General features: G+C 32.7%; 3 protein-coding genes across 3 annotated transcripts; all 3 read right to left on the bottom strand.

Annotated features, from left to right (window-relative positions):
• Positions 1–1634: 1634 nt before the first annotated feature.
• On the bottom strand, positions 1635–3252 carry LOC112702272 (ethylene-responsive transcription factor 3). The gene has a single exon (XM_025753242.3). The coding sequence runs from the start codon at positions 2796–2798 to the stop codon at positions 2139–2141; it is 660 nt and encodes a 219-aa protein (XP_025609027.1). The 5' UTR covers positions 2799–3252; the 3' UTR covers positions 1635–2138.
• Positions 3253–12031: 8779 nt separating this feature from the next.
• Positions 12032–12454, bottom strand: LOC114924233 (uncharacterized). Its single transcript, XM_029288121.1, has one exon. It carries the CDS (start codon positions 12452–12454, stop codon positions 12032–12034), a length of 423 nt encoding a protein of 140 aa, XP_029143954.1.
• Positions 12455–12508: 54 nt separating this feature from the next.
• LOC112701059 (uncharacterized) lies at positions 12509–14333 on the bottom strand. Its single transcript, XM_025751860.1, has 5 exons — positions 14225–14333; positions 13495–13682; positions 13291–13410; positions 12690–13149; positions 12509–12594 (listed from the first exon to the last, which is right to left on the bottom strand). The coding sequence occupies exons 1-5, from the start codon at positions 14331–14333 to the stop codon at positions 12509–12511; spliced, it is 963 nt and encodes a 320-aa protein (XP_025607645.1).
• Positions 14334–16865: the final 2532 nt, after the last annotated feature.

Raw genomic sequence — 16865 nt, 5'->3', positions numbered from 1 at the left:
TGTTGTTGCTGCATTTTTTCTTTCCCTTCTTTTAATTGAGGTTCATTTGAATCTAGAAATGAATTCGATGTGTTTTTGTTGATGATTGAGATTCATTTTTTAGTTTCATTGAGGTTCATTTGGATCAAAAAATAAATTAGCTGTGTTTTTATTGATGATGGAGTCTTTCTGACTGCTTGTTCAAAACTGAACTAATTTCGGTTCATTTGTGTGTTAATTGAGGTTCAGTTGATGCTGCTGCTAAATTTTGACCAAAATTTTTATTTCTTAAGTCATTTCAATTTATTTATTAGTTTATTTGAAATTCATTTAGATCCAAAAATGAATTCAATATATTTTTGTTAATGATTAAATCTTTTTTACTGTCCGTTCAAAACTAAACTAATTGAATGGAATGTAGTGGAATCTAATGCCATTGAATAAAGTGATAATGAATAATTTCATTCTTCTTTGTTAACAAATTTGGTCAATACTTATTAACAGCAGCAAGTGAACCTCAATTAGCACACAAATGAACTGAACTTAGTTCAAATGAACTGAAATTAGTTCAAATTTGAACAAACAGTTAAAAAAATTCAATCATTAACAAAACACATCGAATTCATTTTTGAATCCACATGAACTTTAATTAAACTAAGAAATAAACCGAAATTACTTAAAGAATAAAAATTTGGTCAATACTTATCAACAGTATCAAGTGAACCTCAATTAACACACAAATGAACTGAAATAAATTAAGAAATGAATCAAAATTATTTAATGATGACATCAGAAAAAATCAGAACTAATAAAGATGTTAGTAAAATGTTAGTATTATTGGTGATGACAATAACAAAAAAAAAAAAAAAAAGATGCAACATTGGAAAGGAAGAAAGTCTGCATGTGAGAATTTGGAAGAACAAGAACCTACGTGCGCGAATTTATAAGAGAAAGAAAAAGAAAGAGAAGGAGAAAGAGAAGAAAAAAATAGAGAAGAAGAAGAAAATGGAAAAAGAAAAAAAAGCATAATTTAAAAATTTGTTATAACAATTTAATTAGACTTAAGTAATTTGTTATAACAATTTAATTAGACTTAAGTATTTTGGTTGGATGTAAAATTTTATTATTAAATAAAATAACGTATTATTTACCTAATTCAATTCCTAACGAGTGAAAATACGTTATAAAAATTTATGTGCCATGACTTGATAATATTACATTCTTCATTATATATAATATAATAATACTCCATATTCCATTATGGATGTTAATACTCCCTATTCATAATATAACATCCACATTGATAATCATTTGATAACACATTTATTTTTTGTTGATATGATAAAAAGGGGAAAAAAGGACTAATATTATCAAACCAATTTTGTTAAGTAAACAAATTTGTTCATTGACACATTATGATTAAAAGTTAAAACACACAGGAGGTAATCTCCAAAATCAAACTAATAGTACCAATAGTCACCAAAAAAAAAAAAACTAATAGTACCAATCAGTGTACTAAAACTTGTAACTTAAGATTAACCCAAGCAAGTTAAATGAAGAGTACATTTCTATTTCTATTCAATAGAAACTCAACAATACTCAAATTTCAAAGATGTAAAAAAATAAAACAAAAAATTCATCTCAACGAAGCAAAATTGTAAATAAGCAGAATGTAATTTTATTCTCTAATCTGATTGCCATAATCTTTTGTACAAAAAAGAAAAAAACTTAACAAAAAATGTAAGTTCTAATCTCTAAGAAGTAGATCCAGAGAGTGATCATGTCCAATGCTTCTATCACATAAGGATCCAAAGTTACAACATTAACACAGATACAGCAACATTAACAACAATCTCTTCATTGTATCTATCCTCATACATAACACACATGGTTATGCCAATTTCTAACAACATCATAATATATATCAATAATATTAATTAATCTAAACAAAGTGGAAATCTTTTTTTCCTTTTGTTTTTACCCAATTTTTTAGTACCTCAACAAAGTAAAATTGTAATTTTTTTTAAAAAGGGAAAACTAAAAATACATGATTTTGCCCCAATTTCCCCAGAAACCATTTTCCCGAGAAAATTAAGAGAAAATCCACACGAGATTATGCACCGGAAACCGAACCTCGTTGTCAAATCTCTCATCCCATATCAGAGGCACAAGGCGGTGGCGCGAATCTCCTCGTCGGTGAAACCGACGTCGTCTTCCTCCGGCGGCGGAAGGTTTAGATCGAAAGTTAGGGTTTTCCGGAACGAATCCTCGTCGTCGATGGTTGATGACGAATCGCAATCACTGTGGCAATCGTCGACCGGAACTACAACCGGCTTCTCCGGTTTCCTCCGGCGACGATCAACCGCTGGAAGCGCCGCCGTTGACGAAACCCTAGGTCCGCTGAACGATTCAACCGTGCTGCTCATGCCGCTGCTCGTTGGCCGGTTCACCTGAACCGGTTCGTACTTTCCGAACCCGTGAACCGGATCATCGTAACCGTGAATCGGAATCTGAGAGTGTGAGATTCCGATTTCGGCGTTGGGGAACGGAAAATTTGTCTTTGCTTTTGGTCCACGGAAGGATCGGGCGGCAGCGTCGTATGCTCTGGCGGCGTCCTCGGCGGAATCGAATGTTCCAAGCCACACGCGCGCCTTCTTCCATGGATCCCTTATCTCCGCCGCGAATCTTCCCCACGGTCGCTTCCTCACTCCGCGAAACCGCGTTTCTCCGACGTTGTTTCTTGAATCGGCGTTTGGATGCGTCGGATCTGCTGCTACGGCTGCGGCGGCGACGGCGACGGCATCTCTACCTCGACGCATCGATGATGATGGGGAAGATGAAGATAATGATGACGATGATGAAGTTGGTGGTGGTGATGAAAGAAAAGACGAAGAAAAGAAGAAGGAGAAGAAAAATTAGGGTTAAAGTTTGAGTCTTTTTTGGGAATAGGAGAGACCCAAAAACACCAGCCACCACCTTCTTCAATGGGCAATTTCTTAATCTTGCTTCTTCTCCATCTCTCTTTTTCTCTCTCTCTCTCTCTCTCTCTCTCTCAATCTCTCTCTTTCACAATTTTTTTCTTTTTTGTTATTTTCGTGTTCCCATGTGGTGTTGCCTAATTCGCTGCGATAGATTATAGTGATTTGAATTGACAAATTTGTCCTTACTTTTCACATAAGTACATGGAATGATGAGGGACAAGAGAGGAATTCGCTACTTTATTTTATGTGTATAGCATGGTGGTTGATGGAAATTGGGAATGGAGATAGGTTTAATAATGTGATAATAAAGAAAAGAGTATATTTTTAAATAAGTTCTTGGACAATATTGTATCAGATATTTTTTATTTTTAAAAAATTTTATTAAGTTGAAATTTTTAAATTTTATAAAAATAAGATATATATATATATAATTTTGTGTTATAATTTGAGAATTTATTTGTTTAAATAAAACTAATAAATCTAATTAAAATAAAAATTTATATGTCTTATTTTTATAAAATTTTAAAATTTTAATGTAATAAATTTTTTTTGAAATAAAAATATTTAATATAAATTTTTTAAAAATCTATTTAAATATATATTCTTAAGAAAATCTCATTTAAACAAGTGTAAGATTTTAATAATCTATTAACTAACAGTAAATTTTTAAATAAAATTTAAATTTATAATAAATTAATTTGTAGTCTATCAAATTAAAAAATATTATAAATAAAAAAATGATCTTTCATTATGCCCCTCATTATCGTCTTAGTCCATTATAAACATTCTCTTAGCTTCTACAAAATGGAGAGACAGTTTTTTCAGATTAATAAGCATTAAACTATGAGTTTTTATTTTATTCAATATATTTAGAGAGATAATTGAAAATATTTTTAGTTATTATATTTGAGTTTACTTAGAAAAAATTAGTTTATAATATTTTATATTGAGTTAATCAAATATAATTATTTCAATGATCATTCAAATAAGAAATAGAATTAATCCTTTTAGGCCATATACTTTAATTTTGTTTTTTTACAATATTTTTTTAAGACATTTTAGAGGGAAAGTTTCTATTTGAGTGAGTATTTGTTGTAATCTTGGTGGCTCTGGCTGCATGTATATTTTGTTTGCCTCCTTGAATTTAAGTCTTTTATTTATTATTTATCGGAAAATAATAAATAAATTTAATTTTAATAATTACTATAACAATATAGACCCCCCAAAAAAAATTACTATAACAATATAATGAATATACAGTAAAATGATGGTGTAAAATTTGTGGGCATAAAGAAGCATATCCCTTGACGTTAAGATAATGTTTTGGCTATTGTTATCAAGGAGAAATACTACCACGTTGGCTCTAGTTATGGGAGCAACCATTTCTAGACATTTGTGTGTAATATTTGCAAATCAAAACCAACAAGATCTGGTTTTAAGGTGAGTTGTCTAATCTTGCATCACGTTATTGGTAAGGATGGAATTTTCTTTTCATTTCTAGAAAATGTGATTGATTTTCGTATTTATAGCTAATATTTAATCAATGAAGTGTTAAAATAATAAAAAAACTAATAACTAAATTTTATAAATAGCACTAATGTGACATATAAAAATCTTCCATCTTTAAATTAAATTTTGTTCTCAATTTGTTTCATTAGTTCATAATCCTAGAGTAAGATGAATAATTAAATATGGATATATTATTTTATTAAAATTAATAAGTCTTTTTATTTTATTTTTTTTTTACTGACCTATCACCTATTTACTTGGAGAAAATCTTTATGAACATACCAAAAAAAAATCATCCGAGACACTTCTTTCTATCTCTCTTCTGTCTTCTCCTTGTTACTTTGTTAACTTTTTCCTTTTTCTTTTTCTTGTTTAATTATTTTTCTTGATTGCTTGTGTCTATAGTATATTAGTGTTTGTAGGCACATTTTTTTAGAGGAATAATATTCGAAGGAAAAATTTAGGGACCATTAATTTTATTAAATTTTGGTTATGTAACCAATAAAAAAAATGAATAATTTTATATTATTGAATAAAATTTCACACTATTAAAAATATTATTAATGACTATAAATCACAAAAATTATTGTCCTGACACTCTCACATTCGAATAATATCCTTTATTGACTTCATTTTTGTTAAAATTTTCATCCACAGCCCAAAGCACTTGTGAATTGCTCCTTTGTGTTTAACATTCTATATTGTGATTATGCTTAGCTTACTGCCAAATTCGTATTACACTAATCATTATTATGAATGATTTTACATCAGTCTAATTATTACTGATCTTACCATTGCTACCACTTAGACATCACTCAAAACAAGATTGAGAAGAAATGACAAGGAATAGGGTATTAGGGTTAGGATAGATGACAAGTAAGATATTAGAATTAGGGTAGGTGAAATACTTTATAAGGAGTATGGTGCCTTATCTTGACATGGTGTATTATATTGGATATGGAAGGATTTGTACTAGATTTTTTTTTTTTCAAATATGATGGGATATGACCTTAGATGAATTTCTCATGACTCAATTATTTATATATATATATTATTTTGGGAGGAAAGAAGTCTTTAAGTTTAATTTAGAGTGGGAGGTCATAATAGATTTGATTCTTTAATTTTAAAATATATAATTACTTGTTAATAAAATAAGAAACTAATTACAAAATCAATTATCTTTAAACTATTTTTTAGGTCTCTCTAATCAATAAAAATTATTAATTCAGAGCTTAATCTATCTTTTATTTTTGGATAAAGTACTAAATTAGTTTCTTATATTTAGGCGTAATTTTGTTTTGGTCCTTAAAATTTAAAGTATTCTATTTAAATTAAAAAAAAAATTATTTAGTTTTAATGTAGTCCCACCATAAGGTTAAAGTTAAATAATTAACGGAATTATTTTATATGACACCAGTACAAGAATAAGGTCGATAATCTAGAGAACAAGTACAAGTTCTAGAGGTACAAAATTAACCGTAGATGCATCAATATATTTATTTATCATTTTTCTTATAATTTAAATGAAATATTTCTATAAAACTAAAGTGAATGATAAATAAATGTATTGATGCATCCACAATTGATTTTGTGCGTCTGGAGTTTGTATTTGTTCTCCAAATTATCGACCTTATTTTTGTACTGCTCTATCATGTATTATGTCTATATAGAAATAGTTTACATATAAATCTTGTTTGATCACTTTATAGATGGTCTTTTTAGGTCTTCCTCTACCTTTCATCCCTTGTAGCTTTCATCATCTAAAAACTAAATTTTATTTCTGATATTTCTAACTTGAAATTTGGAATGGAAGAACTTTATAATCCTATTTCCCTAGTTTAGCCACTAAATTCTAGATTTTTCTTTCCAAAATTTCATTCCACTTGCTCAAGTGTTTCTTCTAGCTTGAACACCTTTTTCTTTTTCTGCTTCAATTCTGCAGCATTTGGATCTTAATTTTTAAGTTTGAGCATGAGTTTTTTTGCTATTCAACAATATTATGCCTACAAGTCTTCAATTTAAACATTGGAGAGACCTTAACCGTACAGTTCTAAGATTGCTTCACTATTTGCACCAACTTGTTATTTCGTACCATCTTTCTTGGAATAAAAAACTCCTTTCAGCCTTCCTAACCTCTTTGACTAAATTATTTAGCAGCAAAGGGCGATGATTAGATCCCAAATCATTTAAATGAGTGACAATAGCTTAAGACTCACTAGTACACGATCTAACCGCTCCTACTTTGGATTATTAACTTAAAGATAAATTGCCAATAATCCGTTGATAAGATATTAGATTTATTTAGCCAAACACACTCTTGTAGTTAGGAGCTTAATCTATCATTCTCTTAATTACTTTACTAATTAACTTGTATCCTAATCAGAAGTATATTAATGTAGATTATATAAAAAACTTGTTATATATATGGTTACCAACATCTTAATTCTATCTTAGATTTTGGGTTATAGTAATGTCATGGGCGTAACTTTTTTTAAAAATAATAAAAAAGGGTTGGATTTTTTCATCCTTATTGAGTGTTTTATTTCTTTTGTCTTTGGATAATAAATTTACCTAAAAAAAAAAAAGAGGGACAATAATGAAAAGATTGTCCGTATAGCCCCAAACTAAGGAGAAAAAGAAACATGCATAGGTTGAGTAGTTGAGAACACATTATTCTTTCTTCATTTTTGAATTGTAGTAGTAATTAATAATTATTGTATGTGGTGGTGCAGCATGCATCATCTTGGAAGGAATCAATCAGATAAACGTCTTTTCAGTTAGTCCAAGAGACGCGGCTATCTTTTTTTTTTTTTTTTTTTTTTGGGTATATGGCTATTTGGTTTTTATTCCCATCAACATATGCATGCACCTAAGATCCAATTTATGACCATGGTGGGAGGCAATAGTATAGATAAGGATTCAGATATAGACAACTACTCGCATAATGTATGTATCTTCATGTGAATATAATAATTAAATATCTTTAAATAATTTAGTATAATTAATTAAATTACTTAAATAATACATATTATTAATATCTTAATATGAAATATATAGTCACCTAACATATAAACGCTTTTTAATTTCTATATGGAAAAAAGACTGGAGTTGAACCCGATTATGGGAAGAAGGGGTACTGTACAAAGGAATGGTGTCAATTAAGAAGAAAATCAGACTGTGCGAGTAGGTGTGTGCAACACGGACCGTGCGACATGCAGCTGCTCTCAACTCGGAACCTGCGACATGTAGCTCACAACACGAATGGTCCGTTTTGTGGCTATGTAGACATGCGTCGTGCAATCCTCACTTCCCAAACGGTGTCCTGATTACCAACTTAGTGCATGAAATATGGATTCTCACCATCCGATATCTCACTCTCAACTTTCAAACCCCATTCTTCTTCTTCATTCTTCTGCTGGTAGTAGGTGTTTTGCTGAAAAAATAAAAAAATATCAAATAAATATAAAATCAAAGATGTTGATCGCCCTGAACTTTATATTAGACACTATCTCAATCATTCTAATTATGTAAGTTTATTTAATATTTTGTTAAATTTTTATAATTATAAATATTGTTCTCAAAATTTAATTATTGCTGTTGTTGTTAGGATCTGAACTTAGAAATATACATAGAATGGTTAGAACTATTTTTTAAATTTTTTTTATTTTTTGTTGAATTTTTTTTATTATTTATTTTTGAAAATTATTGTTGTTATGGTCTGAATTTTTATTATTGTTGTAACATAGAATCTGAAAATGGAAATGTAGTTAGCACGATGTTATATTTATGTAATACAAATACAGTTTTTTTTTAAATTTGTTTAATTTTTTTAATATATTTATTAGTGTTAGGAAGTGAAGTGAATATTAGTATTTAGAAAATAAATTATAAAATGTAAACCGGATGGTTAATAAAAATTTTTGTAGAACGTTTCTTTTTTTTAATTTTTTTAATTTTTTCTAGTTATAATTGTTAGGAAATTAAATATTATTGTGGTTGTCAGTAATTGAATATAAGAATAAAATATGAACGGTTAGTATTAATTTTTAACAGATATTTACTTTGATTTCGTTAATTATAATCATAATTGTTAGGAAGTTAATTATTCATTATTGTTATTAAAAAATGAATTTAGAAAGATAATAAGAATGATTATTAGTATTTTTTAAAATTTACATATATGTGTTTAACTTTATTTAAGTAATAGTTAATAGATAATTAAAAATATAAATTATAATGTTATATATTAAAAAAATTGGAATCTACTCGAAATAAATAAATAATCAACATGTCTAATCTAATGTTGTCATATTCTAGAGAATTGATTAGGAATGTATTTATTAGTTGATGTCATTAATTGTTAGTTTTGAGAAATTTCAAGGATTAATAATTCAATTTAAAAGTTGTAAATATTTGTTTTACTTTGACTTAGTCAAATAATTTATGAATGTTGTCTGCCTTCTACTAATATGTGTTGTTGAGTTAGTTGTGCAAATTTTGTTAATGATTGTTCTATTTAATAATTTCTTGTCTCCTAGTAGTAAGTTAGTAATAGTTAATTAGTTGACTAATAATTTTATGTTTTTTGTAGAAATTAAGAATGTTGACCTGTGACCATCCAGTTCCTCCTGATCGGTACGACGATAGGGTGGAAGAGTATTTACGAGTTACTGGATTTTATCATGCATCTCAGATTGGTGTAGTATAGTGCCAGAAAGCACTTGTGAATGCTCTAATCGAACGGTGACACCCAGATACACATACGTTTCACCTTTCCATTGGTGAATGTGCCGTAACTCTTGAAGACGTGGCTTTAATTCTTGGTCTTCCGACGGATGGTCTTCCAGTCACGGGGATGACAATGAGTAGTTTCGAAGCGTTGCAGGCTGAGTGTTTGGATCAATTTGGAGTTGCACCGTGTAAGGAAGAGTGTAGAGGATGCTGCATAAAACTGACGTGGCTGCGCGATCTAAAAGAAAATTTACAGTTGACTGATGAGATAAGTATACGTAGGTATGTGAAGTGCCACATTATGTTGTTGATCGGGACGATCTTGTTTGGGGATAAATCTGGGGCAGCTGTGCACTGGAAGTTTCTACCATTGCTTCGTGATTTTGGCAGTATTGGACAGTACAGCTGGGGATCAGCATGCTTAGCACACCTCTACAGGGCATTATGCAGGGCATCTCGCTTTAACTGCAAGGAAATCAATGGTCCACTAACACTTCTGCTCAGATGGGCTTGGATCCGACTGCCTTATCTATCGCCGCTTTCTAAGGAACCCCGCAGTTTTTCGCTAGCAAACAGGTAATATTATGTTACAATGTATCCGTTTCTTGATATTTAGAATTCAGTTGCACTAAATAAATATATCATATTAGGTGGCGTAACTGAGAGCGTGGTGACCGACGATATAGATATCTGACGCTAAGTCACTTTAGGAAGGCCTTTGATGAACTTCAGGAAGGCCAGGTTAGTTTTCATTAAAGATGTATTACTTTCGGATTTAGTGTTTAGCTAAATATGATGAAGCATTGGTATTGTAACTGTGATGTGGGTTGTAATTATGAGTTTCATTTATGATTGGCAGTTTGTGTGGGTTGCTTATTCTGTGGATCGCGTGGATCCGAATATAATTCCTCCTGAAATCTACATGTAATCAGTTGTCTGGAGTGCAACAGTGCCGTTGGTGTCATTCGAATGCATCGAGTGGCATGCTACCGATAGGATTAGGCGACAGTTCAGTTTCATCCAGGGAGTACCTAATCAGGAACAGAATCTAGACAAGGCGCATGGAGAAGTCCTGACTGGTCCTAAGAATCTTAACTGGGCCACGGCACCAACTCATTCATATTGGGTGATGCATTGGACAAACAGGTATAACCATGTTCTTTCTGAGGTTCCGTTGCCCTCACAATATCCATTGGAGTCTTACATGGACTGGTACCGATCAAAATTTGGGAACCGCTTGTACTTGTCGAACCTTATTGTAGAAGAGAATGATGAGGGTAATCAGGATATGGATGAGGGTAATGAGGAGATGGATGAGGGGAGTCAGGATGCGGATGATGACAATGAGGAACAGGAGCGGCAATCACCGCCACCACTACCTCCAAATCTGATTCCACAAGAGCAACCACAATCCTCAGGCCAATATGTACCTCAGACACATTTTACCCCGTCATTTTCAATGCATCAACAATATTGGGGTATGTCACAGTTTGAAATAGGAGAAGGGGGTTCTTTTAGCCAATTGCTTGGGTTCATGGCTGTAGATGCTGGACATTCACAATATCGCAATCAGCCTGATTTCATGGCAGATAGGTATTCATTGGATGCGAGACTTCCATGCCATACCTCATCGGTTGCTTCTAGAGGATTCGTGTCTGTTGACTCTAGTAGAAGTTAAGGTGGACGTGGAGTTCTTAATAGTCAAAATCCTAACCGTGTTTCTATGGTACCTCTTGAAGAAGATGCTAACACACTCGAAGAGGACACCAATGCTTATCTAGTAGATGAACCGGATGACGAGGATGATGATGAGGATGATGAGATAGAGGAGTTCGATGAGGATGAGGAATCGCGCAATGATAGTAATATGATTGTGTATTTTGCTTTACATGTTCTATTAGTGACTCATGTTGTGTTCATAAATAGTATCTCCATCTGATTTGATTAAATGATATGTGTTATCTCTCTTGTTTTGATTACCTAAAACCATAAATTTAATTGTTTTTATTAAATTGTATACAGGTCATTGTCACACTCCGGATGACAAAGTTAAAGGTTACAATTTGAGGATTGATCCGTCACGTCGTAGCGCTAATCGCTACACTCCATCCATGTTCAAAAAGGCCGCTAAAAATGCAAGAACTTATTGAATGATGTAAAGTGGACAATGAGAAAGTAGTTGTGGTGTAATAAATTTATTTGTGTATTAATGATGTGGGCTATGTTTAGAGTATTTTATATGTGTTGGACATTATGTATCAATGACCTGGACTGTGGTAACATTACTTTGTATGTTCATAATATTTTAGTATTAATGAACTTATTTATGTATTAAGGTCCTGGACTATGTATTAGTGCTTCAAAATTTTGAATATATTACTACGAATGGCATATCAAATTAAGTCATTTTGGACAGTTGATGTCATATTATATAATGATACAGATGGAGAATAATACTAGATTGTCATACTTTATAACGCTACATAGAGCAGGTCAAGTTACATAAAATAATTTGTTAACTAAGATGGACAACTTATGTCATATTATATAATGCTACATATGTATTATCATCTTATAATGCTACATATAGAATTTGCACCACCGGACTGACGGCATCTGCTACGGCTATGTCCCTCAGCTCCACACAGCCTATATCGCCTAGGCCGACATAACATACGCATGTCCATCTCATTCAAGAAGCGCATCATTATGGGGCGACCTTTCGTCACTCATCTCAGGAACGGATTTGGCATGAACCGAGGTCCATTATAAGCAGGCCATGTAGTAGGATTACCTAGTGGCCTAAACCTTGCTCGGTACACACGCCGAACTTAGTCCATCTTATACACATCATGCACATACAGTTGCCAGTCCAGTCGCTGGTTGGCACAACATGCGAACACATGTTGACAGGGGATTCTATCCACCTGGAACTCACCACAATCACATCGAAGGCCTCGTAGGTCAACTGCAAATTCCAGTCCACTTGGCATCTCATGCATCTCAAACACCTCATTCTGCCGGTCAAAGCAGCTAACCTGTATGTTTCCTGATGCAAGTTGGTTTGTATGCAACTTCGAGGTCACGATATTAGAAAACACATGCCCAGCATTAATCCGGGTTTCTGCCTCCGCTCTTTTTCGTGTAAACAACTCGTTAAGCCTGTAAAATGTTGCCTTCACAAGGGCAGTAACGGGTAGATTGCGAGCATCCTTCAATACTGAGTTGATGCATTCCACTAGATTCGTCGTCATATGACCCCATCGATATCCACCATCAAAAGCCAACGCGTACTATTCTCGGTGGATTCAGTTTAACCTGTTAGTGTAGGCCTCGCCCCGTTCTCGTAAACGTTGGTATCGTACCTCATACTCCCGCACTGTCCTCGAATATCCTGTATGATAAAAATATACAAAGGAAAATAAAGAGGTAAACACACTTATAGAAGGTAAATCTGTTAGTATATTAATTAGCTTTGCTGAGCGTTACCTAAATTGACGACCAGTTTCTGCAAGTACGGCGCCTTGAATTTTCTCAGAAAATTCGATTTTATATGCCTGATGCAAAACATATGGAAAGCTCTTGGAGGTGACCAAGCACCATTACTCCTTTTCAGGGCGGCATTTTTGGATTCATGACGGTCGGATATCAGTCCCACACCATCCCGAGTTACAACATGTTGACGAAGGTTGCTAAGGAAAAAGTACCATGCATCAGAAGTCTCTCCCTCCACAATAGCAAACGCAATTGGGACGATATTATTGTTGCCATCTTGTGAAACTGCCACTAGTAGACAACCCTTGTACTTTCCGTACAAGTGTGTCCCATCCACCTGGACAACTGGCTTACAATGTCTGAATGCTCTAATGCAGGGGTAATAACTCCAAAAGACCCGATGCAATACCCGAATATCAGTCACCAAGTCATCACCTTGATATGCAGGCATAGTCTCAAAATGAACAACAGCTGATGGCTCCTTATGACACATGGCCTCAAACCATATAGGTAAGGCTTCGTACGATGCTTCCCAGTCTCCAAATATTTTTTCCACTGCCTTTTGCTTAGCCAACCATGCTCTCCGATAACTAACCGTGTAGTTGAACTTCGATTGCACCTCTGCTATTACCGATTTTACCTTTAAGGCGGGGTCAGCCTCAACCAACGGCTTTATTGCTTCTGCAATTGTATTCGAATCCAACTTCGAATGATCCTGAGAAATTGTTGCTCTGGTACATGTGTGACTGCCATTATACCTCCTTATAACCCAACAGTACTTTTGGCTGATCATGCTAACCCGGATAAGCCAATCACACCCTGACCCATACTGTGTAGACTTAGCATAAAATGTCAATGGCTCAGACTCATGCACTCGGTAGTCTACGCTTCTTCGTATGGTATACTCTTTTATCGCCTTAATAACAGCTTCTCTAGAACTGAATTCCATACCAACGGCAAATTCACCATCTGCGACAAAAGGAATTTCTGCCACAAGGACAGCCATACAAAACATATTTAAAAAACAAATATTGTAACATCAAAAATGAACATAAACAATTTTTTACTGCATCAACTATGACATAACTCCAATTTATTTATATTTAACTAATTGACTTATTTACAATGATTGCGAATTTATTTTCAACTAATTTACTAACAAATATTAATTTCTATTTAACTAATTCACTGGTTTACTATTTTACTAATAAATACTAATTTATATTAATCTAATTTACTAATTTACTAATAAATACACCTTTATATAGTTACTGAAGTTTTCTAACTTAACTCATAAATCCTAACTAATATTTAACGGATTTACTAATTTCTATATAATTTCTAATTTGTATTCAACTAATTCAGTCACTTGCTAAAAAAACTTTCTTAAACTTAAATACACAAACAGGTAAACAAAATTAAATACTAATTCAATATATTTTCACATTTTACTTAGCTAGTTGGTCCAACTATCAACATAAATTATTAAAAAATTCTAATACATTTTATAAATATAGAGAATTACGTACCTGCACTTATATAATCCGAAAATTCCGAAACATGCATGGCTTCCAAATCCAAAACTCGCCTGAACGATGGCTCCTCAAACGGCACTTCGTTTGCCAGTGCATTTGCCATATCTGACACATCCGGAGCCACAGGTCCGTTACCTTGATCTTCATCTCCATCTGGACCAACAACTTCGTAGTTGCTTTCGAACTCTTCTGCGCTGTCGCTATTGTAATCTTCCCATAGAATATTCCGGTTGGCCTCAAATTGCTCAAACTCAACATACAACTCGATGAACGCGAGTTGACTCTGATTTTCAATATACATTGAAAACATCTCTTGCATGCTCGCTTCGTCCGTTACATATTTGGTTTGAAACTGGACGAATCCACCAAACACTTGTATAGGGTATCTATATAGAATACATGCTACTCTTCTTACCCTCTCAGAATGAATCTTTTCACATATCACACCTTTGAGCTCTTCAAATGAGATTGTGAAAGGAATCACAACATCTAATGGATTTTCACAAACAAATGTTACTCCTTCAGATGTTTGTAATAAAATCTGACCAAAATAATACACCTTCAATAAAGCTCTGTCACTCATTACTCTTAATCACATAAGCAAAATAAAAAATTTGAGAACTAGATCTATAACTATTATGCTAAGTAAAGAAGAAATAGAGAAAAAAAACCAGAGGAAAGAACCGTTGAAGAAGGAGAAGAAGACGCGAGTAGATCCTCACCAGCATTCAGACACTTTTGTTTAGAGTCATCAACAAGTCGGACCCTCCGATTAGGTATGCTTCATTCAAAAAAATATTAAAATAACCTAATCGTACCCTCTGATTTGATTAAACGAATTAAAAAAAAATACACTCTACTAGCAATTCGGAGGGTCCGATTACCACTATCAGAAGATTCAAAAATCCATCCTCTTCAAATCGGACCAACCGATTTGTTGGTCCAAAGCTAAAAAACAAACATGTCGCAGGGTCCGACTTCATATACCTGACACCAGAAAAAAGACTGCCCCACAGATTGGTATGGAATCCTATGATGCCATATTCGGGAATGACACGCACACTCCTTCCATATCAATAAAATTGAGCCACATATAAACGGGGTACCCTGGAGTGGATAAGGAAAGGGGCAACGACCTCCTAATTTTAATTTTTTATATGTAAATTATATGTAAATTTCAGTTTAATTTCTCTTAAAATTTTATTTTAATTTTATTTTATTGTGTAAATATTTTTTATTCTTTTTAATATATTTCATCTAAGTCCACTCTAGAGTCACATATATCTTAGGGACAGTTCAATTATATGGGAGCATAGTTGCCACCAATTCCAAAATTACTCTTTTGCTTTCCAGTGCTATTAAATTTTACATCAAATGGTATTATATGTTATCAAATTTTCGGCATTTTTACTTAAATAAATTGTTAAAAAATTTAAAATTATTAGTTTCTCACAAAAGAAATTAAATACACGTGTCTTTTTTATTTATAAATCGCGCCAAGGTCATAGAGTAACATTAATATGTGAAATCGTGGTATTTATTATGATTTATGTTACAAAATTTCAAACTCGTAGGTAGATAAATCATGCTAGGGTGTCAATAAATCATAACTCAAATGATATACGAATTCGAGTCTTTTTATCTTCGATAAAAAAAAAGTTTGTGCAAAAATGTGTAGTCTACAGAAACACATAAATCCCTTTTTTTCAAATAAAATTAGTAAAAGAAACAATAGCAAAGAGCAAATTAGTTTAGTGGTAGTTATTTACTCAACTAATCTCAAAGACTTCCTTTTAACCCCAAGTGAACCAATTTTAAATATGATTCAATTTTAACTGGTTGAGCGGATTAACCAATTTTAAATAGATTTGACCAAATAAATTACTTAACTAGTTCAATAATAACGCAAACTGGTTTAGAAAAAGTTGATTGACTAATCAGTCCAATCCAAATTTGATAATTATAATTTTTACAATTTGACTAGGTTAATCTAAAAAATCCCTTTGAACCTTAAGTGAGCCATTTCCATAATAGAGGGCAACACCACATATACCGACATCATCAATGTGGTCTAGTCTAATTTTTAACTTGATTATATTTTAATAGATTTGTTAGAATTTGACCGGGTAATAATGTATTTAAGTGGGTTAATCACTTAACCAGTTAAATAATAGGACAATTTACATAAATAAAATAGTTAAAGAAAAACATTATACAAATATAATATTGGCAAATTTCAGACGCAAATGCAACAAAAATAATTGTATGTAATCCGCAGCACCCTATAGTAAAATCCAGATGCACGTAATTCACTATATCCTCTCGCGAATTACGTTGAGAGCATGCATGACATAAATCGCTACACCCTGTAACGAATTATGACCAAATTTTTTGAAAGCATAATCCGCTACACCTTGTAGCGGATTATGAGGAGAGTAGCTCATTATATAAATCGCATGACTGTAGCGAAATTCATTTGAGGAAATTTAGAAAGAAAGTTAGAGAGAGAAAATAGAGAGAAGAGAGAGAAAATTCTTGAGCATCGGAAGAATGGAGGATGAATGGCGGTTGTACCGGCTCGACGGCATTGCTCACGTAGTCGGAACCATCAATGAAGAGGTAAGTGTCTTTATTT

This window comes from Arachis hypogaea, chromosome 7 (genome assembly GCF_003086295.3).
Source record: "Arachis hypogaea cultivar Tifrunner chromosome 7, arahy.Tifrunner.gnm2.J5K5, whole genome shotgun sequence".
In the NCBI taxonomy this organism is placed as follows: Eukaryota; Viridiplantae; Streptophyta; class Magnoliopsida; order Fabales; family Fabaceae; genus Arachis; species Arachis hypogaea.
The sequence above is the reverse complement of the archived record's forward strand: the minus strand, read 5'-3'. Positions and strand labels throughout refer to the sequence as shown.